This window comes from Nilaparvata lugens, chromosome 7 (genome assembly GCF_014356525.2).
Source record: "Nilaparvata lugens isolate BPH chromosome 7, ASM1435652v1, whole genome shotgun sequence".
Lineage (NCBI taxonomy): Eukaryota > Metazoa > Arthropoda > Insecta > Hemiptera > Delphacidae > Nilaparvata > Nilaparvata lugens.
Genome location: NC_052510.1, coordinates 53,574,624 through 53,601,609, shown reverse-complemented (window position 1 = coordinate 53,601,609; position 26,986 = coordinate 53,574,624). Strand labels below are relative to the sequence as shown.

General features: G+C 33.7%; 2 protein-coding genes across 3 annotated transcripts in view; one reads left to right on the top strand and one right to left on the bottom strand.

Moving 5' to 3' along the window:
- Window positions 1–14,279, top strand: part of LOC111054698 (sodium- and chloride-dependent glycine transporter 1) — a 162,662-nt gene extending 148,383 nt beyond the window's left edge. The window contains exons 11-17 of one of the 2 annotated variants that reach the window (XR_005571856.1): window positions 1,877–2,142; window positions 4,795–4,926; window positions 6,251–6,478; window positions 9,008–9,208; window positions 10,119–10,297; window positions 12,386–12,873; window positions 13,069–14,279. Coding sequence is in view for 1 of the 2 variants with exons in the window: in XM_039433158.1 (XP_039289092.1) it covers window positions 1,877–2,142; window positions 4,795–4,926; window positions 6,251–6,478; window positions 9,008–9,208; window positions 10,119–10,297; window positions 12,386–12,779 (1,400 nt within the window). In the remaining variant the exon portion in view is untranslated. Of the gene's footprint in view, window positions 1–1,876; window positions 2,143–4,794; window positions 4,927–6,250; window positions 6,479–9,007; window positions 9,209–10,118; window positions 10,298–12,385 lie in introns of both variants that reach the window. The other variant, XM_039433158.1, reaches the window with a different exon arrangement.
- A 5,796-nt stretch (window positions 14,280–20,075) lies between these two features.
- LOC111051659 (cytochrome c oxidase subunit 6C) lies at window positions 20,076–23,706 on the bottom strand. The gene is made up of 3 exons (XM_022338205.2): window positions 23,311–23,706; window positions 22,518–22,678; window positions 20,076–20,244 (listed from the first exon to the last, which is right to left on the bottom strand). Exons 2-3 carry the CDS (start codon window positions 22,676–22,678, stop codon window positions 20,178–20,180), a joined length of 228 nt encoding a protein of 75 aa, XP_022193897.1. The 5' UTR covers window positions 23,311–23,706; the 3' UTR covers window positions 20,076–20,177.
- Window positions 23,707–26,986: the final 3,280 nt, after the last annotated feature.

Sequence of the window (26,986 nt, the reverse complement as noted above, 5' to 3'; positions counted from 1 at the left end):
AAAAAGTGAGTATTTTATCAATTTTGTGCCAGAATCTTAATTAGCTGCACATATAAATATGAAAAATGTTATAATTTTTTTGGTTCCTTATGTGACCAGAATTTGAATAGCATCCCATTCATGATAGTGTTATAAGCTGAATAAACATGTACATGATGTAATTGAACTGAAAATGAGGGGTTTCAGCATCATTATATAATTTTCATCGAACATTTGAAAAGGATGCTTATTTTCTAAGGATTTGTTAACTTTTTCTATATAGGTACTTTCTTATCAACACGAACAGAGTCTTTTACCATGATTTTTCTATGATAATGTTTGAATATAACAGTGAAGAATATTAGAAAAATATTGATGATCTACAAAATACATTTTTTGAGGATATAGGTGCAAATATACAGTATATTATTTGGGGTGTTTCAAACACCCAACGCGACTAGTTATGTCACAAAACCGACTCTAAAACATTTCAATATGTACTTGTTAACTGAATTATTAAATAATACACAGTAAAAATTTCTCTGTTCAAACTGACTCAAAGTTGTGATCGTGACTGATTTAAATGTGTGTGTTACCCATATATATGGGTAACTTTGTTTTTTTTTATTTCTAATGAGTATTCTCTTTTCTTTCGTCTGCATTGAATATGGTATTTCTAGGTTTTCCTGAACTTTTTTTTCCTTTTCCTAGTATTCAATAATTATTCATTTTAGTTTGCCGTGCTACCAATTTTTCCTTAATCGGTTGGAATAGCATTTAACACCTATTAACCTAAGGATAGTTGTCGGCTCCAATGTAATAGATTCTTGATAAACTATGAATGGATCTATCGCCTATGAATGAGAAATCCAGTTTTCAGAGCAAATGAACTTATAATCTTCAAAAGAATTTTGGTAATATACACAAATACACAAAGAGCTAAGGGTACTTATCCAGATTATAGTTGAAAAAACAGTGGCTATTGGCTTGAATACACAAATAGCAATATACGAACAAAATAGAACACTATAAACTGTTTAAAACTCAATTTAAAACATTAATAAATTCACTTAAACGAAAATTATTCAGAGAGCAAAAATTTACAACACACAACAGCCAGCCATGTTTCAGAGAGAAAGAAGCCACAGGAAAAGCTACAAGTCAGGAAGAGAGCAAAAGCTTCTAGACACTTCAACGTTACAGACACGTCACCAAAAAATTATAAATTACAAGTTTAGAATTCACATTTTATATTTGTTCTCAATAAAACTTTATTTTGAAACTATTATTTTAAATTTTTATATATATTCTCTATTTAAATAAACCATTTATCTATTAATTTTGTTAACCCAGCCTCGGTGACACCATGGAACAATGTTCCAACTGACTCCTTACTAACAATCATTTACGATAAAAAATTCTCAGTCAAAAAGTTTGTCCGTCTATCGATGACTCTGATATTTACTATAAAGTTTCATAGATCTCGAATTGAAGATTCGATTCCAATGTGAGAAAAAATGTAATATTACAAGTTTTAGGATGGACTCCCACCAGCGAGCAAGTTTTACTTTTGCTGGTGGAAATTTTCATTTTCATTAAATGGTTCATGCTGTGTATTAGAATCGTTAATTTTATTATAATGTATCGTGCTTGTTGTATGAAGATGGAAATAAATAAATTTTGAATTTTGAATTTGAATATGTGTTGGGCATTGCAGAACGCTTGTAAACGTACGTACGGCTTCCTGTAGCCGATTAAACTGGCTATAGAACATTTCAGTTTAGGCCTATACTTGTTGTCTGAATTATTGAATAATAAATGGTATATAATTTTTCAGTTGAAACAGACTGGAAGCTGTAATTGTAAATGATTCTAATGTGTGTGTTGGACATTGCAGAACGCATGTCAACTTACGGCTTCCTGCAGCCGATCAAACCGCAGCCTCCACACTCGAGCATCCCGGTGCGGTGGATGACGCACGTGCCTTTCCTGGTGGGCGACCGCGTGCTCAAGCACGGCTCCTATCAGAGCGGCTACCAGGTGCTGCGACTGGCCACCGAACTCGTGCCCGCTACGCTCGCCGTCGTCGGCCCCCACCGCCTCTCGCCCTTCTGGTCCGTCCTCTTCTACTTCGTGCTCATACTATTCGGCATCGCTCAACAGGTAAATATGATACTTTATTTATTCATACAATAAGTACATCATTAAAAATGATAGGGAGAGAAAAAATAATGTAACCTTGTGCTATTCCTCTCCCAAATTTAGATAAGGTTACACAGAGTCTTTCTGGGTATCAGTGGATCTGTGCTTTTTTGACGGTTTCTTGGTATTTTTCATTTAATATGAATAATTACCACAATATCAACTTCTCAACCACACAAAAAACTTATTTGTAACTTTAAACTGACGCTATTTATATGTATTTGTACATTTATCTCTTTTCTGTATAGGGCTACTTGTAATATAAATATAAAGAAAAAAAATCTCAGTACCCTTTTTGAAATATTTTATCACAACATGTTTCGGACATTGATGCCATTTTCAAGTTGATTGACTTTCAAGCTGATTGACTTGAAAATGGCATCAATGTCCGAAACATGTTGTGATAAAATATTTCAAAAAGGGTACCTACGTACTGAGATTTTTATTTTTATTTATATTTGTATTTGTACATGTCTGATGAATAAAGATTTTTTTTTACAACTGCGCGTAAAAAAAGAATTTACATACTCAATTCTCCTCGTAAAACAGCTTATTTCTGAGGAGAATCTACTTTTTCGCTCGCTAACCATCTGCGTATGCATTAGATTTTCTTTTCGCCCGCTTATCATTCGCGTATGCGCAGAAGAGTTTCTTTACGCTCGGTAATCAGCTGATGATAAGCAGCTCGCCAAAAATAGGTCAGACCTTAACCTAAAAAGTCGGTAATTGTACCGGTTCTGCTCTCTGCAGCCATGATGGATATCAGTGAAGATGAGTTATTATTAACTCTGCCAGATATAAGTAATTTAACATGTTTGAGCAGTTGTAGATGAAACTTTGTATGTAATTCGCGCGTAATACTTCTTTATCGCTCTTGCAAAATCATCACGCGAGCGATAAAGTCGCGCATCACGCTCTTAATACATAAATAGCTATTCTTTTCTATAAAGCCCGAAATAGGTTAAGTCTTGTAGTTGTTCACTTCACAAAATTTGCAGTTCTTAATTATTTTTACAAAGTAGATTTTTAAATTCAGATGCTTCAAAACCAAATATAGAAAAATCATTTTTTCACTAAAATAAGAAATACCAGCATACCGTACTAGGAAAACTATTATACCGCATCCACATGTTGGCCCAATGAAGGCCAATTTCGGCCAGCGCCAGTGTGTGGATGGGTGGTTTGCCAACGCTGACCTCCATTGGGCTCTGGTCACATTGCGGGCTGGGCCAGCTTACTGGGCCAACATGTAGATGCGGCTTCAGATTAGTGAACAACTACAAGATTTAACCTGTTTCGGACTATGTGTAACCTTATCTAAATTTGGGAGAGGAATAGCACAAGGTTACCTTATTTTTCCCTCCCTTATTTGCACTTATTGAATGAATCAATAAAGAATAAAGACAACTGGCAAATCACTAGAAAAAGGTTGAAATTGTAGCAGCGTAAGGACAGCAGACCTTTATCCCTTGACTAACATTCTATACTCAAGTAAAACAATTATATCATTCAGGGAAACAATTGTCATTCCTCATACACCAATATAACTTTGAGAACTAGCCTATGTGGGCATTATCTGCAATAATAGGCTAATTAAAAAAAACATTATTGATGCAACTTTTTTGAATTTCTTGTACAGTTTTAGTTCTTATATAGTTATGTGGTATAATTCACAATTCATTCATGAATACACAATTATTCATTATTCATCATTAGTTATAATTTATTTAAAAAATACTACTCGTATAGGCCTACGAAACAAGTAAATTTGATGAGACTTAATTTAGACGTAGTCTTTTCGAATTTTGTTCAAGTTGGAATTGTTTTAGTATGTGTGATAATATTTATCATGGAAAAAATGAGACTTTACTATTAGAAAATGTCATTCACAAGTGAAAGGACTATAATATTAGTCTGGAGCTCGGTTGCCCAAAAGCCTATTAGATTTTAGCCGTGATTAAATGTCACGAGAACCTTCTAGAGAAGCCTTATTCTTTTCAAAAATCTATCTCTAATTTGTTCTCGTGGCATTTAATCATGATCTAAACATAAAGGGTTTTTGTGCAACCGGGTCTCATATGCATCTTGAAACTTAACAGTCAAGCTACGTTCACGCCAAAGTTATTAGCAAAATGTTTATTTCTACGTTCTTATAGATTGTATTAGATTGGACATAACTTATCATACACATGATGAACTTATTGTGTTTGTCAAGTTCCGGTCAATCTAATAGAATCTATAAGGACGGAAAAATAAACATTTCGTTAATAATAACGTTGTTGTAAACGCAGCTTTACTATTATAGAGATGCCCACATGTGTCCGAGAGTTGTTCATAGTTCATAGCTGGGTAATGAAATGAATAATGGTGGGAGATGATTAAACCAACAATTTCATGTGTTTTCCGGAGGACCAGGAAAAATTATTAAGCTCATAGTTGATTTCAGGTATCTGCTCCACTAAGGACACTCAACTAATATAACGAGTCGTTATATGTTCTCGGCCTATGGCACCTAAATCTGAGGTTAAAAACATTTTGGGATGCTATACCATATCAATAAAAGTAGTAGCTATTAATATTAAAAGACTAATTTTAAAATATTTGACTTTTCAGTTGGCGATATGGCATTGCCTCATCACTGGTATTATGGCGATCAATGTGAAATATTTAAAACTATGGGAAACGACAATCACATTCTTCACATGTCTTTGTGGTTTCATTCTTGGTCTTCCAATGGCAACTGAGGTGAGTCCGCATTTTCATTAAAATAATTAGGCTTAATTATGATACCTTATTTAACCTACCCTTTCAGTGTACGTGTAGGTACCTCCCACAGCTATTGATAACATTTTTATAAGATCAATTATCGTATAAAACTATTGTTAATGCAATTAATCTCCACGATTAAATGCGCAAACTGTAGTCTACATCTTATTGAATTCAAATGTATTTCGCTGTTACAAAGAGGAGTGTACCAAGAGATTAATAGAACACATGCGCAATATTCTAATTAATTGAATTGATGCAATCGAAAAAACAAAATTATTCACTCACAAAAATTACTTCACAATCTTTCGCAGTTACCGGTATGTATTTTCCAAGTATCATGATCTTTAAATTCTCATGTAATAGAATTAGATATAAAAGTCTCGCTCCGAGCAACCTTCAATACCTTCAGCTTCATTCATTACCCACAATTGTGGGATCTATGGCGCCAAAAAATCAAAACACATGAAAAAAAACTGTAACAGTTCAGATGGCAGTGATCCAGTGCTCACGCTCTCAATAAAAATTATCACCCATAAGTTCGTTTACACTGTAATATGCCTTTGCACACCCAACATTACCGTCAAAATCACTCAATTGAAAAACATTATCTTTTGAAAATACCATTCTAGATCCAGCCTACAACTTATTATATTCATTAATCAATACTGAAACTAATTCTAATTCATTCAAGGTTTGTTCTCTTTCATTTCAATTTAGGCAAATTCGATGCTTGACTAATTCTTAACTGAATCCAAGACTTCTTTTCCTCAATAACATAAATTTCTGAAATCTCTCTCTCTCTCTCTCTCTCTCTCTCTCTCTCTCTCTCTCTCTCTCTCTCTCTCTCGATAATATCATTTAATCTCTTTCAATAAAGATACCCCATACAACATAAATTTCTGTAACTTTTCTCTCTCTTCAATAATGTCATTTGAACCGTTTTAATAAAGAATACTTTTCCTAAACAACCCCATACAACAACACCAATTTCAGAAAATTTTCTCTCTTCAATAATGTCATTAAAACTCTCTTAATAAAGAATACCTTTTCTAAAACTATCAATTCCAGAAACTTTCCTCTCTCTTAAATAATGTCATTCAAACTCTTTTAATAAAGAATACCTTTTCTCAAAAATATCAATTTCAGAAACTTTTCTCTCTCTCTCAAATAATGTAATTCAAACTCTTTTAATAAAGAATACCTTTTCTCAAAAATATCAATTTCAGAAACTTTTCTCTCTCTTCAATAATATCATCCAAACTCGTTCACTAATATAGCTTTTTTATGTTTTGTTTTTCAGTTGGGCATATTCGTGGTGTACTTCATTGACTACGTGGTGGGTGGTGGCTGGTGGATGATGCTGCTCTACGTGGTGGAGCTGACGGCGGTGTTCATGGTGCGCGGTCGCCCATACAGTGGCGAGACCATCGTGGCGACGCTATTCTCCCGCGCCGGCTCATTCATGCAGTGCTGGGTGGCGCCACTTCTCGCTTTCACCTGGAACGTCATTCTTCCAACACTGCTCTTGGTCAGTAAGATTTTTTTTTGAAAATTTGTATCTTAAGGATCATATAGGCCCTTGAGGGAAATCTTTTTTCCTTCCTTATTCGAATAATTATATACTTCATCTACTATGTGATTTATCCACTGTCATATCAATACTAAATAAGTCATTCATCTAGAGCTGAAAATTACATAGGGTCATTACATCGGATCAATTAATTTTTATAATAACGGGTTATCGAAATACATAACTCTGAATATATAATAGAATACGTTAGGTGTCGTCAAGAATAAAATCCTAAAACTACTGATCCAATTCATACACATCAATCAATCAATCAATCAATTTATTTAGCCTGGCGATACAGTAGTACATAAGGCTACGTCACAAAATATTTTATAAAATTACGATACATAATAAAATCATAATTAGGTCGAAATACATCATAAAAAATCCTTAAAAAGAGTGAAGACAACAATATCAATTAATAGCATTCAATAGTTCACCCATAATAGGGCTACGTTATAATTAACTATTTCATGTAATAGTTGACATTAATAATTTTTTCTACCTACCACTGTCCTGAATTCCTCTAAAGAGTAGAGTACATACATTATCATCACTCAAAATATGTATTTATTACATCGACGGGCAAATTGAAAAACTCTTCTACATTATATAATATAGAAATTGGTCATTTCTTTGTGTACTGAAATACTGGTTGAATAATAGCCTACTCCAAGGATAAATTTTCTATTTTTCGATCAAATTCGATGCATGATGAAATTAGAGAATTAATCATGATAGAATTAATGATGCAATCAAAAACTCAATGCAACTCCAACTATTTCTTTCAACTCTTGACTATTATCAACTCTTGGCCAGTAGTTAAGAGAACTACTTTATAATGTTGCCATTCTCCCCACCGCATGACATTTTATTAGAGGAGGCTGTGGTTTATATTAAGAAAATTGTGTGAGTTTTACTGTTCAAAAAAAATCTAGTTGGTATATGTAACAAATTCACCATTATATGATGTACCGGATTAAAAACTATGGTAGGTACTTTGTTTTTGGAAAACTGACATACCGTACTCGTTTGCCTGTATAAATTATATTATTTGCTGTTGAAAACTCGAGTTCCTGTAATTTTTATTTAAATCGTGGAAGGGAGTTTTCGTGTGAAAAAGTCAATCATTTGAACCACTTCGGAATCATATCAATCATTAAAATGATAATAAATTGTAGGATATTATTATTTAAATCAATATCCTGATACAAATCAATAAAACTTTTATTAATTCCACACATTTACATTTTACATTTTCTTAATCTATTCATTGAGCTTTACTCGTAAAACGAACTTTTTTATTTATTTTATTAACGATGTTGCTTTTTGAATTAATCACATGACTACTTTCATATGATGATATTATATCATACGTCAAAATAGAATTACCATCGCTAAAATCTCATATCCTACAATATTAATGTTTTAAATTATGAATTTACTCTTTAAAAAGAGATAATCATTATCATTGGCTCGATAATTCAAAGCGGATCTTGGCCTCCTCTAACATTTACCTCCATTCTAGTCTATCCATGGCAGTACACCTCCAATTCCTGACCCCAACAACTCTTGCATCTCCGGCAACTGCATCCATTCACCTCAACCTTGGTCTACCAGGAGGTTTTATACCTCCCATGTTGTAAGCCGTATCCTTTTAGATGGAAATCACTATCAGCTCTTGCAACATGGCCTGCCCACCTGAGCCTACCTACTCGGATAAGAGCCAGCACATCAGTGTGACCATACATATTGTACAGATCACGATTCTTTCTTCTGCACCACACTCCATCCAACAACACTCCTCCAAAAATTCTGCAGAGAATCTTTCTCTCAAAAAAAGGAGATAATAGTCCTCAGAATGTAATTAGAAATGTAGACCTGATGAGGAGTTACTCCGAGATAAAAGTACACTTCATGCAATCTTTTGATCATCTCTCTGTACGGAAGTGGTTGAAGAGAATTAGGATGAAACTAGGAGTGGCCGTAGTCGAGTGGATCAGATGCTGGCTTTATGATTCAGAGGCCTGGGTTCAAATCCCGGCCCGGGCAAGATATTTATCTCGGGCCACTCCCGTGTATCGGATGGACAAGTTAAGCCGTCGGTCCCGGCTGCCTAAAAAGCAGTCGTTAGGTCATGTCAGAGGCCCTGAAATTGATCAGTTGCGACCTGAAAACTCTGACACCAGACCTGAGCCAGCCAGGTCACACGATATTATTATTATTATTATTATTATTATTATTATTATTATTATTATTATTATTATTATTATTATTATTATTATTATATTATTATTATTATTATTATTATTATTATTATTATTATTATTATTATATTATTATAGCATGAAACTAACAGATTAAAAATTAATGTAGTATCATATTCCAGTGCAAGAATAATATTAAGAAAAATTATTTTGTTATTACAAGCGACTTCATCATTAAGTCGCTCAGATTTATCTTATGTTCTTCTTTGTCCATTTTCAGGTGATGTGCATAACGTTCTTCAAGAATGGCCAGTTTCGTTACTTTTTCAAGTGGTCGATACCAAATACATACGAGTATTGGCCGGACTGGGCTAGACAACTGGGGGCCATGTTTCAAATAATTCCATTATTCACCATACCCTTCATCGCCATCATTCAAGCATGCAGATATTTATCAACAGGTCCTCCAGACATTTTTGATGTGAGTTTAAATTTTTTTAATGGTAGCCTCTAGTTATTTGTGTTTTAATTTTCCTCTCAAAAATTTAAGAGCAATACTCTGCCAAACTATTGCTGCTGATATTGCTAAAAGTAGTTTTTTAAATGAGGGAGTGGATTTATTTATCTATTTCACAGATACAGCAATTATATAAAAACAACATACAATATAATGCCATGCATGGGTCGAAGTCTGTGTTCAGGAATGACTTGCATCATCACTTATTAACTGTAGCCAACAAAAGTAAACAATATAGTACATGCTATTTGATACGTAAGTAGCTATTGGATAAATCAGTATACCATACCATCAAAGTCATAGTTATTGTTCTTCCATTAATAATAAATTAGATATACCCAACAATAATTCCAATAATTGGAATGAGGGATTGGCACAATTTTCCAAGGAATTTATCACAGAAATTGAATTATTGTTGGGTCTATTCAATGTTTCGAAGTTGAAAAATAAAGTGAGTTCAACAACAAACACGAATTATCACTTCTCATGTCGATCTAAAATTGAAAAGCAGTCTTTATGTAAACTATTAATTGAAATTTATATTTTAAGCATATTTCAATGAACTTTTAAAGACTAACGGTTTCAGCAAGAACTCGGCCCAATTTAATTGAACATTACTTTTTTCTCATTGAATGATATACCGGTATTCATTCCACAGTAGGCCTATAATATACATAACTAATTGAATAATTTTCATCTACCGTACCATTAACGGATATTTTTGTACATTTAATCAATTCTTGTACTTATTGAATACTTTTCAAGGATGTAATTCTCAATGATTTATTCATTCTATAGTAGGCCTATAATATAAGGTATAATTAATTGAATAATTTTAAACTATGTTAACGGTTATTTTTGTACTTTTGATTAGCGAATCCAACTGCTGTATCGTCCTCAGCTGCATACGGGGTCCGACTTCCGTGATGTGGAGATTTCGGCGCCGCAGCCCACCTCTGATCCGGATTCGGCCAATCAGAACGCAGACGCCATCCAGGATCCACCACCAAAGTACACTCCACCTCCCTCTTATTCTACTGCCACTGGTGCTAGGTAAAAGCTGCATTATTTCTCATCAAATACTATAGTACGAAGTCAGAATAGAAACATTTGATACTTGAGCTTCCAACTCCGGTGTTGCCAGATTGTGTGAAATTGTGAACTTCTCGTGCAAGCTCTTTTGACTGAAATTATTATGATTTGACTTGAAATATATCCAATGTACAACGCTGCATCAGATAACCCGAGCAATGTTGTCAAATTAATTAGAATAGAATCGAATATCTTTATTCGCCTCAATAGAATATCACAATTTGACATATTGGTCAGTCAACACAATACAATACAACAAAATAAAATAAATTTGAATTTTCATTAATTAAATAAATTCAGTTCTATGGTCTTGAATGAGAAAGTTAAAATTATACACAATCTAACAAGTGGCATATCCGGCTGGTAACTTGAAAAGTTGAAAATAGAATGCTATTAGCTATTAGAATTATCACAAGTAGCCTATCTAATCACAGAGTAGCATTTGGTTCAAAGTGGAAGAATAGGAAGTTTCTCTTATGTTTATACTAAACTGATCAATTAAAGAGCGAAACAATGTATCCATTGTGTTGAATTTTGGTGTAATGTAGCCTATTATGTATTTAATAATTTTCAATAGTTTTTTATATTCTTGAAGCAAGTTAAACTGATAATGTTTATTCATGCATCAATATCCATTATAATTCATTGTTTTTCGAACAATAGTGTCCATCAACGCATTATTCAAGAGGACACCCAGAGACAGACTAAGTCCAAACCTTCTTTTCCCTCTCATTTCGATAATAACTTCAAATTGATGCTATGTAAAAATGAAAACTCTACACATTTTAAACTCATACAAATAATTTTTCAAACAGTATTCTGAATGCATTGATCCTCAACTTTACTTTACTTTATCCGGCTCTACAGTCCTGGGTGGACTTTGGCCACCTCAACATAGCGCCTCCATTCGTCTCTATCCTGTGCACTCTGTCGCCCTCTCACTGCGCCCTAACTTCGCCCTCCCAGGTATAAAATAAAGGCAGTCATTCTATTCTATTCGCCAGTTTGCCACGCCCAGCACACGGAGGTCTCCAATCGCGCCATCTTGTCCGTGGTCGACCTCTCTTTTTCGTTCCAAAACCATTCTTTCTTCCAGCAGTTTTAATGGTACCCTCTCATCACTCATTCTGGCTAAGTGTCCAAGCCATTCAATCCTTCTGGCGTTTATGAATCGCACCATATTTCCAGCTCCAATGGCCTGGTCATCTCTTACTATTAAATCTGGCTCTCCACACTCCGTCACATGTTGGTCCGTCATGCATTGACCTTCTACAGTATTCTAAATGCTTTGATCCTCTTTTAATATTTTTATAGATTCATTTATTTATTATTCAAGCTACAACTCTTTTTATTCAGATTACAACAGAAAAAAAATTGATAAATAGAATAACCTGATTAGGTAGCTATGCATACGTCATAACCAGCTTATTTAGCCTATATTGCCATTGGTACGAAGTAGAATAATAGAGTTATAGAGTATTGCAGAATCTTATAAAACTGTCTTATACCATCAAACTGTCTTTTCTAGGGCTACTTTTGAATATAAATAAAAATTGAAATCCAAGTACCCTTTTCAAATTCTCAGCTGAGCTTTAGTGTTTACGAGTTTGTGTTTCTTGAATAGTTCCTAATTTCTTAAATAACTCAATATTATTCGTTAAAAGTAGTAATTTTGTGGAATATTTCTAATTAATTTATCAATTTAAGCCATCTAAATTTAAAATTTATAGTTTTAATGCTTATTTTGGACCAACATTTTTTAAAAATTGTACACGTGAAATTCTAACCTTATCTTGGACTTTATCACCTATAAATTTGGAAGAAAAATAGCACAAGGACTACCTTATTATTTTATCTTTCAATGTTATTACATTAGTGTTATTTGCATTGTAAATAAATAAATAAATTATTTAATCACGAAATGTTTCGGCTACATGTCGTTATTAAATAATTTTAAAGGGGGACTTAGATTTCAATTTTTATTTATATCTTATAACTTTTTATTAATTCATTCATATACTAAATTATTTTTCTATTAATCTGTTGCAGAATCGCCAAGCTGTTCCGACAGAGCTTTCGTAGAAGCATGCGCCGGATACAACACGCATTCAACAGCAACGAAGAGACAAGTTCGCCCTCCACTCTGGACAGGGTACAGGTGCAGTCAGTGCCTCCCCCTCCCGAATACTCGGCCGTGCTAGTCGAGATCAACAGGAGCAGCTCAGCCGGAGGAGGAGGAGGGGGTGCCTCCTCAGAAACAGCACCTCCTCAAATGGCTAGTAGTGAGATGACCGCCTGTGAGGTGGCGACCATTTTGAGGAGTAGCTTCAGGCGAGCCGTGAGGGACAGCGCGAGCTCTGAGCAACTGGTTGATGCCGCTCTGCCCATCAGTAGGGATCTGGTGATCGCTGGTGCCCCACATAAACCAAACAACCAACCATGAGTGTTTGTCGGTCCACATAAACCCAACAACCAACCATGAGTGTTTGTCGGTTCACATAAACCCAACAACCAACCATGAGTGTTTGTCGGTCCACATAAACCAAACAACCAACCATGAGTGTTTGTTGGTCTACATAAACCCAACAACCAACTATGAGTGTTTGTTGGTCCACATAAACCCAACAAACAACCATGAGTGTTTGTCGGTCCACATAAACCCAACAACCAACCATGAGTGTTTTTCGGTCCACATAAACCCAACAATCAACTATGAGTGTTTGTCGGTCCACATAAACCTAACTAGCAACCATGAGTGGTGAGCCACTGCCCCTAGACCATTAATAAGTTGACTTGTAATTTCACTTGACATGCCGACCTTCATAATAATATTGATATACCACAGTGTACTATACTGATAGTTTTAAATTACAAATTGCCTTAAATTTTTCAACCACGTCTTGAAGTCTCTGAGAGGTTGTGTAAGACAGTACGGTTTACAATATTATCATTATACATTCGCATAAATACAGACTGACACAGATAAAACCTGAAACAGGGTTTCCTTGCGACAACCTGTACAATAGTCAAAGTCATCACAAACCTAGCGACGCGTAGCTAAAAATACGTCTTTGGGTAACGTAGCCGTCCTCTCTCCCAATACAACACAGAAGTACTCTATTTTCAATAATCCACGCCACGCAATCTGTCCCGTTGACACCAGCGTAGCGTAGCTTTCAACATTATTTGGAGATAGGACGGATACGACTTTCGAAGACTTAATATCTTCATACATGTAGCTAGTTGTATGGCGACCTTTATCACTGTTTAATTGAGTTTTAATCTGAAAGAAACTCTTGTATACTCAACTATAAAAGTTTCCATCAATTGGGCTTTTATTTTTCATGGTAACTGTTTAGGATAAATGTTCAAATAATTCGATATTACACCTCTATTTTCAATAATCAAGCACAATATAAAACCGTACTCTCTCTAAAGGGCTTTGTTAAGTTATGTGGTCCAATCTGTGTAAGTTCTGCCTCATTTAAAGTCAGCCCTTGTAAATAAAATGCAACTAATCAACTTGAATAAATGGTTATATAGTTAGAGACCAAATATAAAGAGGTTGGTCAGTTCAAAACGTCTGTGATACAGTCATGTTTGGATGCTATGCTATGTGTGAAAGGTAATATTAGCTTATCAAATTTATTATATGAACTCTCAAAAATTCCGGTTTGTGTTGACTAGTGGAGAAAATGCCTGATAAGTTATTTTTACTATTTACATTTTAAACTACTTTTAAAGACCGAGAACCAATATTATTATTTTAGTTCTGCATGGATCTTTTCCATCTTCTTAAACAGTCCTTCTTTACTTTAGTTTTCTAGAGTAATATGCCCCATTATCATAAACTGTATGTTCTCTGTAAACAAGAAATATTAATTTATGAGAACTAGTTTGTTTGGACACTTTTACCAACAATGGACGCAAAGCTGTGGAGATGTAAAAAAACGTTTATTTTTTAGAAACAAAATTTTAAAATATATACTCGTATTGCTAGTTTTGAGTAACTTCCAAATTTCAAACTAATTACTCGTCGAAAAATAGACATCTTGAAAAGTAGAGTAATTTTTTCTTAAAATATTTCGATTCTCCCTTTGAGACCCTAGTCACTAAACATGTACCTAGGTTTTTTAATCATCTCACTCTATTCTATTTGGATCTCTACATCTTCGAAAAGAAACATTATTGTATCAATGATAGAAATTTCTAAACACTTGTAAATTGGAATACTCAGTGAAAATTATAAGGTCCACTGTTTTCTGTTTATCTTACTTTCCAATGATGTTCTAATAGATGAATCTCCAGTTTAACATGCGATTCCAAATAAATATTTAATGAGTCTACATAGAACTTGTATAAATGTTTTTTGAAGTGTAAGATGTTTTTTATGTGTAAAAGAACTAACTTTAGTATTATATATAGATGATAACCTTGGTTATTGAAGAATGTTATTTTGAATTATTAGCAATGGATTCTTTTTAAAGCTTTGATTCTCAATATTACTGTATATTTTTTATGACATCGATTAAATATATAGGCTATTTATTATTGGAAATAATTATTCAAATGAAATTTGTATTTTTTGATACATAAAAGAAATATTATAGAATTCTAATAGAAAAGTTGTGACAATAATGCCTTTGAAAAAATGTGGATATAAAATTTTTGAGCTATAAGCCCCTGAGTTAAAAATGAAAAATTCTATGATTTATATTTACTAGGTACTTGTAAAATAACATGTTTACTTTGATAGAATTCTTTCGCCAAGCATAAAATTTTTCCAATGTTGACTGTAAACTAGAATCCTCAATTCACAGAGTACATCACACTCTTGAGATTTTAGAACAGGATAATTCTGTTCATATAAATGTAGTCGGTATGGTATTTTCAAGAATACGTCTCTGAGTGACTATCACTACTCGTTATTGAATTTCAAATAGTCTCTATAAAAAGATTTACCATAAAGGTATAAAAGGTATTTATTTTTCAATAGTTGTAAATATTATTCAAGCTATAAGTGTCTGGTACCTCATGGATGTTCAAACCCACAAAAACATCACCTATATGAAACCTTTTTCTCATTAAGGCTTTGTGAAGGCAAAAAAACTTTCTACTGTTGATTGAATCTCTATTGATTGATACAATAAGTACATCATCAAAATGATAGGCAGAGAAAAAATAAGGTAACCTTGTGCTATCCTCTTTGATATTTTTTAAAGTTTTCCAATTTGTCTACTATCAAGCTATCAAATGAAAAAAGTTTTCTCAGGAAAACATTTTTTACCGATCATTACTTTTTGAGATATGAGCGCCTAGTTTAAATTTTTTGGACAGATCATTTCAAATTTGGTAAGAGATAAATTTATGAAACACTAAAAATAATTTCTTAATGGCATTATTATTGATTGAATAAAACGAAAATTTCCTGAAAATATCAGTTTTCTTAATAATTTGAATAACTTCTCAAAAATTGGCATTTTCAGGGAATTTTTGTTTCATTCAATCAACAATATCATGAAGAATTTATCCTCAAAATTTCATGGATTTATCTCTTATCAAATTTTAAATGATCTGTCCCAAAAATTGAAAATTTATCTCATAACTCAAAAAGTAATGATAAAAAAAAATTCCTAGAGAACTTTTCCATTTCAATAGCTTGATAGTATACAAATCGAAAAAAAATCTGGTGTGGCGCACTCACACAACTTTCCTAGCCGTTATGAAAATTTATCACCTGATGCTAGTGTTCCCGCGCAGCTCAAGTCTTCTTATAAACAAAGATCTAAGCCAGCTGGTGACAGGACAATAACGCTGGAGACATACGAGGTCTGCTATCTCTTCATTGTGAATGATTAAATAGAATCAACAGTTGCCAACAGTTTGCAATTGGATAATCACATTTTCTCGAATTTCGAGCTTATTTTCAATTTTAGGTGAAAATGTTACTGAACATTAATTGAAGAGATTTTCATGGTAAATCTTTTCCACTCGAAATTTTTCGTTTAAATTATATCTGAGACCTGATAATTGGAAATCTAAAATCGAACTTTGCATAGACGGGGCGGAGCTCCTGAAATTTTTACAAATATGGGACTCGTGGCAGTTGATAGAGCTTATCAATGACTATTAAAGGTATGAATTTAATCAGAATCGTTGGAGCCGTTTTTGAGAGAATCGCGAAAAACCCTGTTTTTGACAACATTTTCGCCATTTTAGCCGCCATCTTGTATTGCATTTGATCGAAATTGTTCGTGTCACATACATATACTGTAAGGACCTTAAGTTCCAAATTTCAAGTCATTCCGTTAATTGGGAGATGAGATATCGTGTACACAGACGCACATACACTCATACACACACACACACATATAATACCCAAAAACCACTTTTTTGGACTCAGGGGACCTTGAAACGTATAGAAATTGGGGTACCTTAATTTTTTTCGGAAAGCAATACTTTCCTTACCTATGGTAATAGGGCAAGGAAAGTAATATTGAAAAATATCACATGTAGAAAGTTTTTTTATCCTTTTGACACAGCCTTCACAATATGATTTTTATTTGAAATGTATATAATTTGGAGAGATAGTGAGAATACTCTTTAACTGACTGAAATGGTTTTATAATTGCTTGTTAGATGATATGGTATAAATACAAGGACAATCAAAACATAATCAAAAACAATATTACTACTCATTGCGAATAATGCAGTTATCTAATCATAACATTTGAAGAATCTTTCTGGTTTCGCTCACAGGATCAGGAAGAATGCAATCATATTATGGTTCTTGAACCAATTTATTCAAGATTAATATGTGAATTAAAGAATGACTAGAATAAACAAAAACATCACAATTTTATGAATGAATAGATTTATCCTTGTGCTTTTCGATAGTCCATAATAATTTACAGAACAGTATTTTATAAGAAATAACGCGCTGAACGTTCCAACTTTATGATAAACTCCTAGTCTTCATATGTATTAACTAGTGTTCTATTGTAAAATTGTAAACCAGGTTTTATATTATTATTATTTAAGATATGTAAACAAAAAATTATTCGCTTTTATTTTGTCTAATTTGTATAAAGACACATTTTTAAGAAGTTCATGTTCTTATTATTCACCCGACATAGATAATTTAGCTGATTAATAAAAACCATATAAAAACGTGAAGTACCTACCCTTCATTATTAGAAACTTTAAAATATTTCAACAATGTGTTTTAAAGGGTACTACAAGTTTTTATATTGTTTTTATTAATTTGTACAAAAGTAGCCCATTCAAGTGAAGTGATTTTATAATCTATCTGATAGCGGTCTCTCTTTTCATTCAAAGTATGCACACTATCCATTGCATACATTCATTTCATTCCATTTCTCCAATTATGCACATTCCTTGTTTTTTAAATTCATTAATTAGATAACGAATACAGATTTCTCAAGTTCATTTGTATCCAACTGGAAATGGAAGATCTTGAATCATTATGAAAGTTCTCAATCTTTTTAGGCTTCTATCAGTACTTCCTATAAACCTAGGTAGTATATAGGAGGTCCTGCTTCTATGAAGATATGAGAAAATCACTAAACAAACATTTCCTGACAATTCTTTCAAATTTCTTTGTCAAATGATCAGTAGTTGCGTAATTTCAAATTTAATCCCCCACATTGAAGCTGCTATAAAACAGACTGCTATAATGAAAGGAAAATATGAAATAGTGGAATAATACATCAAAATAAAGGGAATTAAATTCTTTACAATCCTACGATAAGCATTCGTTTTTACGATGCACTGTTGGAGAGTTATAAGTTTTGTAAGAGCGAACAATTGGATGAAAACCTCTTATTTTGATAACTTTACACTCTTCAGAGAGAATGTAGAATTAAATGCTCTATAATCCATCCCATAACCAGCATAGATTTTTCCATGGAATTTATCAAGCTTCATTTTTGAATGGTTAGTCATGTCAGTTGAATGCATTTTTCTAAGATATAAGCGTTTAAATTGAAAAATGCAACTTTTAAACTAGCCTCATCCCTTTCGCACAAAGGGTAAGGATGGCGACTTTGATATTCACCTCCTAATTGGTCACAACAAAACTGCCAAGTCAAAAATGGTGTTTAAAAGATTCCCTTCATATTCCTTTGTCATTTTTCAAAATAGGAAAAAAATGGAGGCAAACGTGTTTTTGCAAAAATGTCACACCTCCAAGAGCGGATATCTCCAAAACTATAAAAGGTATAGAAACATTTGTGGGATGAATATTTTAGGAAATTATGTAAGCTTCAATTTTGTTCAGGATAATCATGTCCGTAACATGCATACTTTTTGAGTTAACCAAAAAAGCCTGTCCTAGCAAATAAGTCACTTAATTTGTTAGGCCTATTGCAAACTCGAATTGCAAGCATTGCGCACAACGGAGCGAAACGCTGGACTGCGACGGAAACGGGAGAGGTTCTAAGCCGTGGTTAAATAGTTGAGATAGTCCCGCTCCCGTCGCTGTCCCGCGTTTCGAACCAGTGATGCAAAACTTATTGACTTCTTTTGACTCAATCATTTATTATTGCAAGTCTACAAACTTTCACCAATCTGTTTGCCAAGCAAAATTAAGCAACCGCTTGATAATTCAACTTCCATTTATTATTAAATTACCAGCTGGCCCGGCGAACTTCGTACCGCCAAATAGTTAATACATATCATGACAAAACTTTAGCTGGATATACACCTGAGGAGGGGCGATGCGGCATTTTGCATCCAGGTGCTTCTTGCTTATTGGTTTGAATGGAAGAACTCACACACACTGAATCGGGCATGGCGTGGAACCTCCAAAGATCAATACTTTGCATCACCAGCCGCGCCTCCTCAGGTGTGCTTAGCCTTAGCTTAATCTTATGCACTATATTTTTATGAAAATTATCCAACAATCAGTATTATACTTTAAGTATTATTATTTCAGTATTATACTATACTTTTTATCTCAATATGGACTTCCTTTGTGCTTAGTTAGTTGTGTAGCAGTTTGTATTTTTAGTTATAGTTGAATGCAGCTTGCTGGGAATTGAATGGTATATCTCCTTGCTGCTGATTTTCCCGTAGCCTACATATTCTTAATTTACAGCATCTACACCCAAGTTTGGACGTCGTTCGTATAGCGGCATAATAATTACAGAATTTAAATTTTGTGAATTAGTAGGAAGAAAATTGAAAAACAAATCTACCGACGGCTGTAGGATGACGCAATGATTATAACAGCTGATTTTTATTTCTGTGTGTGGCCAGCTCACAAATTCTTCTCCCATAAGGATTACATGCAAACTTTGAAGGACCGTAGGAAAGAGTCCTGAAGTCGGATTATAAATTTTGATAGGCCATAAACCTGGTCCTGAACATAACGAAAACAACTAAAAAAAATCATCAAAATTCGGTGCACTCATAAAAAAGTTATTGAACTTCAAAATTTGAGGCTCAATTTTTATTTATATAGATAGATAGATTATAAAATTTGATGTTTCTATTGCGAATAATAAACTACGCAATTGAAATATTATCTTCATTTTAGTAGGCAAAATTTGTTTATTTTTAAAAAAATTTAGGCGAAATCTATTTTTACTCCAGAACCAGTACGATATGTCCTAGTCTATGATATGTCCATCTTATAAATGGTTTATTCTTTTGATTTAAAATGTAATTCACAAAATAATACCAAATTCACGCTAAAATTGAAAAGAAAACATGTGAATAGGAGTGTTAAAGCATCAGTTTTTATTTAATTGGAATTTAATCTAAAGAACATACAATCTAAACACTTTTTCGAATTTACATAAACCACATATTTAGCCTTTCAAGGCAAGTCTTGAAAAACGCCCTTGGCCTCCATTCTGTCGTAGGCTGCATTTGGGTCGTAGTTTCTGTAAAAAAGGGAAATTATACACTTCAAATATTTAAATACATTCAACTATTAATACTTGAAATACATTTGAGTGTTAAACTATTGTCTAACGCCGTACAAAAAACTTTATAATCATGTATTGTTGAATGATATAAAATATATTATATAAAAGTAGCTTGACCGTTAGAAAATTGATATTATTTCTTCTACCTGGAAAAACCAAAAAAACCTTCGAATCTGAAGCATCTTCATAAAACCTTGAATCTAACCATTATAATGAGAAACGCTAAGTTTTTAATTGGAAAAACTAGCAATCACTCGCTATCATTTCAATAAACACTTCGGGCTTTAATGTTTTATTAGACATCATCCAAATTTATGATTTACTAGCTGGTAACCCGTACTTCGCAAGGGTCTGTTTAAAGCACAAATAGACTGAGTTTAGTTGAATAGTTCCATGCTGATATTGAAACTGTAATAATTTACAATAAAATAATAATTTGATTTGGCTTCAATCTTATGTACCTAAACATTGTATCACAGAATGAATAAATTTGTTTCAATTATTGAAATTATTAATAATCCTCGGTAAATTAAGAATCACTTTCAGAATACAAATAGCTGGTACCTATATTACTTTTTTAATTTACTTTTTAGCTGGTATATTGTACAACTCGATAGCACGGTGCCAAATCAATCTATGAATTATAGACCTATCTTATACCAAGATATTTCTCTCGGCCCAATTCGTGTCTCAGATGGATAAGTTAATCTGTTGGTCCCAGCTTCCTAAAAACAGTCGTTAGATCATGTCAGAGGCCCTGAAAATGATTAGATGCGACCTTAAAACTCTGATACCAGACCTGAGCTAGCCTAAATTCTACAGCGTATGTCCGGAAAGTAGTCTTAATGTATTTTTTCCGACGCACATTGCAGAGTGTTGCGGCTGTTATGATTATGGTTTGAGTCATGGGATTAAGGCCAACTGCGACCTGCAAGCCAGTACGTTGTATCCGCCCTGCCGGAGTGTTGTTACAGGCATTTCCAAGAGTGACAACAGGCATGTTCCTCTCGCGAGAGAGTTCAAAATAAAGCGGCCGCAGCGCAACTTTGAGCAACACAGTGTGCCGAGGTCCCAGACTTTTTAGGAAGTGTTGAACCATAAAAATGGGTTGTACTCAAACATCCAAGACTCATCTTCCGTGATAGCATTATCTAAAAAGGTTGGGTTCTCGTCACACTGTGTCGCTTAAGAAAGCGCTGCGTTTTAAACTCTGATGCGCTAAAAAAACGTTTTTCAAGCGGGCCATTCACTATCCGATTTCTTGTCCAACTATGTTGGATTGGTATTAAGGTCAATAGACATATCTTTTATCACGGCTCTACTCTGGAATGTACAATGGCGTCAGGAAAAAATCATTACATTCCGGCCTGAGCATATGTAGGTGACAGGCACTGACAAGGTGACAATACAATAACAATCTGGTGTGGCGCACTCACACGACTTTTCCTTGCCGTTAAAAAAATTCATCACATGAGGCTAGTGTTCACGGGCATCTCTTATAAACAAATATCTGAGCCAGCTGGTGACAGGACAATAACGCTGGAGACATACAAGGTCTGCTATCTCTTTATAGTGAATCATTTATTAGAATCAACAGTTGCCAACAGTTTGCAAAAGAATAATCACATTTTCTCGAATTTCGTGCTTATTTTCAAGTTTAGGTGAAAATGTTACTGGACATTAATTGTAATGTCAATCTTTTCCACTCGAATTTTTTTGTTTAAATTGTATCTGAAGCCTGATAATTGGGATTCTAAAATCAAACTTTGCAAAGACGGGGCGGAGCTCCTGAAATTTTTACAGATATGGGACTTGTGGCAGTTGATAGAGCTTATCAATAACTATTTTAGGTATGAATTTAATCGAAATCATTAGAGCCGTTTTTGATCAAATCGCAAAAACCCCTGTTTTTGACAACATTTTCGCCATTTTAGCCGCCATCTTGAATTTCATTTGATCGAAATTGTTCGTGTCGGATCCTTATATTGTAAGGACCTTAAGTTCCAAATTTCAAGTCATTCCCTTAATTGGGAGATGAGATATTGTGTACACAGACGCACATACACTCATACACACATACAGACCAATACCCAAAAACCACTTTTTTGGACTCAGGGGACCTTGAAACGTATAGAAGTTTGAAAATTGGGTACCTTATTTTTTTTTCGGAAAGCAATACCTTCCTTACCTATGGTAATAGGGCAAGGAAAGTAAAAATCTCAAGTTACCTGTAGAATTCTGCGTATCTCTGCTTCCTAGGTTCAGCCACCAAAAATTTGTAGGCAACCCCAGTAGCCACTGAAGCTGCAATGGCAATAACCAGATCCTTTTTGGTTTGAGTGTAAAGCATCCGCCTCATTACGGGCTTTGCTATAGCCTTGGCAGACATCTGAAAACAACAATTATAATATGAACCAAATTCTGTATCACAAATTTATCAAGAATAGCTAACTTGAATAAATCACTAATCACTGTGAAAGTTGTAATGCTCAATCGAAGTGCCAGTTATGATATCATATTACAAAACAAGGTACTAAATATCATGAAATAGCGTCTAGTGCAAATGGCACTTCAATTTCTACACTCTTACCAAATGCATATAAATTTCGGCAAGCGCGAGAGTTTGGATGACTACTGTGCCGCCGCTTTCCATCACTCCACCCGTATTTAGCAAGGCGCTTGGAACTTGGCGAGAGTGTGGCGCTGATACATTGCATATAACCTTGCTGTGACTAGATCCCAATCTTTAATTACCGTATTCAACTTTGCCAATGATAGTATAATTATGTAATATCAGCAAGAATCCTTGACATTTAAAATCAAATATTATACACAAACTGATGCATACAAAATACAAGGGGATTTAGAAACTTGATGCAATCAAGAAAATTATTGTCAGCAATCTGCTATCTTCCAGACTTCTCAAAGTAGATAACTGTAATATCAAAACATATAACTCATGCAACTGTATATAATACTAAATTTACTGGTATTTATCATGAGAATAGATTATATACAAACCTTTAAACTAAGTTATTACACAGCAGAAATTTATAACAATCTAGAATCAACTATTGTAGCTGATCCACCTCTGTGAAAATAACAAGGTCACTCGATCAGCAGGGTAGAAGAAAATCATAATATCGCATCTCCAAAAACTATAGCCTAACGTATAGTCAAACTGTGTAATTATGAAGATAACCTAGAAGATAGGCTAGGACATAATCAAATCAAGATTTTTTATTTGGTCATGATTGCAAGTTTGAGTTATTGCTTTCAAATAACAATATGCTGATATAATTCAGAATGTTTTTTAAAAGCAGAAAGCATGTTTCTCAAAAAATGTTGGTGCTGTATAGTTTGTCTATACTCCATTGTATTTTCAGGGATGCGATATTTTGCCTACCAGCAAAGGCCTTTTGTATATTAAACCTATAAAAGCTTGAGCATGAGCACTGGAGGTTAGTTAGAACTTTTCTCACAGGAGCATAAATCTAGCAAAGCGCAAATCGAATTAATAAATTTTCCATTGAGAAGTTTGATTGTCAAGCTATGTTCTTGAAAGCATATTTACATACAGAGCTATAAGTAAGCGTTTTATAAACTGAAGGATGATTGAGAATAGGTTGAGTTATGTCTGGTTATTTGTCAGTCTCAACTTGTTTTATTCTGACTAAAGGAAAAGGAAAAAGATATCATATCTTAACTTTCATAAATGCTATGAACAGGCATATGCTATATCCAGTTCATCTTTCAAGGATTGACATTTCAAACGGTTTTGAAAGTTCAACGTTTCTGGTGCAACCTTACAGATGATTTCAGTTATCAACACAATAAATATTTAATATTGATTCCAGGTGTGTTTTGACATATTTGCCATTACCCTAGTACCTACTATAGTAACTATATAACCATGGTTATATAATTACTCTAGTAACCACAGTATTTAGATGAAAATATACTAGTAGTTCTGTGAACAGTAGAACTCACGCAGTATACTCATCTACAAGTACCTGATTGAAACTACAGACCTCATGGAAATACAGCAATCGACTGGCTTCTCCACACATCTGTGTAATCACTTGTCAGCTGATTTATGATGAATAATTCTATAGTCTGATTTTTACTCTAATATTGGCGTATGAAGGAGGCTCCTTTTTCCTTTTATATTATCGTTGAAATGCAAAATTTCCAAAAACCTTGTATATACGTCGACGCGCAATCAAAAAATAGAAAATACCTGTAAATTTTATGAAAATCTATTACCGCGTTTCGCTGTAAACGCGCAACATATAAACATTAAAACATTAAGAGAAATGCCAAATCGTCTACTTGAATCTTAGACCCCACTTTGCTCGGTCAATAATCTTCTTGATTATATAATATATAATCATATATAATATATATTATATACCGTGCTAGTACCTACTATCTTATTTAGCCTTGCATGCCTTTTCAGATGACAAATTCTCATACACAGATGAACAGCTCTCGTTGTATTATAGGCCTTATGTATGCTTTTTAACACATTTCCTCTATGGGATATCTCTTCCCTTTGAGTAGCGGAAGCGACGGATTTCTTGAAGCTTTATCTAATATATTAATGGACTCCCCAACCACAAGTCACTCAATATTTCTGCTAGGCTTGAGGCACCTCAACACATGAGGTACCGTATTGAGAGTGGTCTGACAATCTTCAAGTAGGCCTATTGTGAAAATGAGATTTGACATGATATCAGCCTGCACACAGGGACAATAGTAGCATCAACTTTTTGTTGCAGGAGTATATGGAACTGGAAACGCCATGCTCACAAATGTCCAACTCTGCATTCATGTAGCAATACCAATTCCCCTGCATGCTGCGTGCTATTGGTCTAGGTATAGAAGTATTTAGGTATGTGTTGGTCTCATGGTCTAGTCCACTTCAGTCCAGCTGAAGGCTAAGGGCCAAACCACAATAGCAATCTTTTCAGTCAGCACGACAGATAAGAAGCTCTCTGATTGACTGGACATGAAGCTAATCCAAAATGCCAACCCAAACAGCCGAGAGCTTTGTCCAGTTTGCCATTAAGGTTCAATTCAAATTCAAAATAAATTGTTGAAACCAGCTATTCCTTTCATGTGTTAAATTTTGCATGCATCTATTAATTGAAATGGCTTCACAAAGGAGTGAGCTTTTAATTTATTGTTCTCAAATAGTAACAAATCTCCACAGCTTACCGTGGTATGCAATAATAATGTCATTAAACTGCAATCAATTTCAAATGAAAAATAAATACCTATGCCTATAAATAGAGAAAAATACCTATATTATAAATAAATTATAGAATGGCATTTTTAAACTATCAACTTCTTGCAAATAACGCCAGTGAAAAAAGTTTGATTTGCAGTCAAAAGAAGGTAAGTTACCGGTACTGCAAAAGAAGGTACGGTAGGTAGCCAATAACTTCCACATTTATGCAAGTGGATGATCTTATTTCCCATATCCCAGTGTGCTGTGAAGAAAATGGTGAAGGTACCACTACCAGCTACCACTTAGAAGACATTTCCAAAAGTACAAAAATGAATTTTAATAAGTAGGTACCGTAATGGAAAATGTTTAACCAAAAGATATTCAATTGGGAGAAAACTGCAAAATTACAAAAATGACTTTATTCTTAAACAAAATTAAGCAAATTGTAAAATATTCATACTTATTAATTAAAGTTTGTTGGTGTACTTAATACTACTAAATTTAGATTCATTAACATTAGCCTAACGGTACCGTAGGTAAGTATGGGACTTTGTGTTCTATTGGGACGCTTTGGCACAGTAAAAGCTTAACCTGAATTACTTTTGCTGATGAACCACATTATAAAAAATGAGACTCGATATAGATTTGATCCAGTTTAAAATGAAATTTCTTTTGTAAAGTGCAAAGCTTGAACTCGGAATAAACCACAAGCAAAACTTGAAATGATAAAGATTTAATCAAATTTAAAATAAAATTTTGTTTTGTTGAACTTTGCAAATTCGATTAAATGTACGGTATATTATTCGTCATGTAGTACTATTATCATTCCTGATAGAGTTTGAACGATTTCAATTTTCGACCATTTTTGCAAAAATTCAAGATTCATGGACTTCATGATAAATGCAAATCTCCTAGATTTGTTTGATATTCGGGCAATGGATAGAGGTAGACCTAACAAGTGTTGTGCTATAATATGTGACGTTTCATTCACAGGGTGAGATATTCACTGAAATATAAAATCTTTCCTCCATTTTCGGATCAGAAAAATCACTCATCTTCAAAAAATGCTTATAAATCAAGAATAGGAGTGAATTTTGCCAATCTGATGACATATTATTGTTCCTCTCGTCAAGTAGGCCTACTATCATTTTTAGAGATTGAGTGATTTTAATTTTTGACCATTCTTAATTGAATTGAGATTGCTTTCATATATTTATTTGGAAAATCTTGTTGGAGCATTGCATTCTAATCATTTGTATACAGATAATTTAGCCCATTCATGTAGGCTACAATCAGACATTTCTTTACTCAAAGTATGAGGAATCGAACAAAGAATTCTGAAAACACTTCACTCACATGAGCTACTTTTAATGAATTAATAAAAGCAATATAAACATCTTGAAGTAGCCTACTCTTTATTTTTAAATACTTCAAGATTTTTATATTGTTTTTATTAAATAATTC

Coding starts and splice junctions, on each gene's coding strand:
- LOC111051659 (XM_022338205.2), bottom strand. CDS start 22,678: ATGTCTGCCAAGGCTATAGCAAAGCCCGTAATGAGGCGGATGCTTTAC. Junction 20,245..22,517: donor AGATACGCAGAATTCTACAG/GTAACTTGAGAT, acceptor CCTTTTTTACAG/AAACTACGACCCAAATGCAG.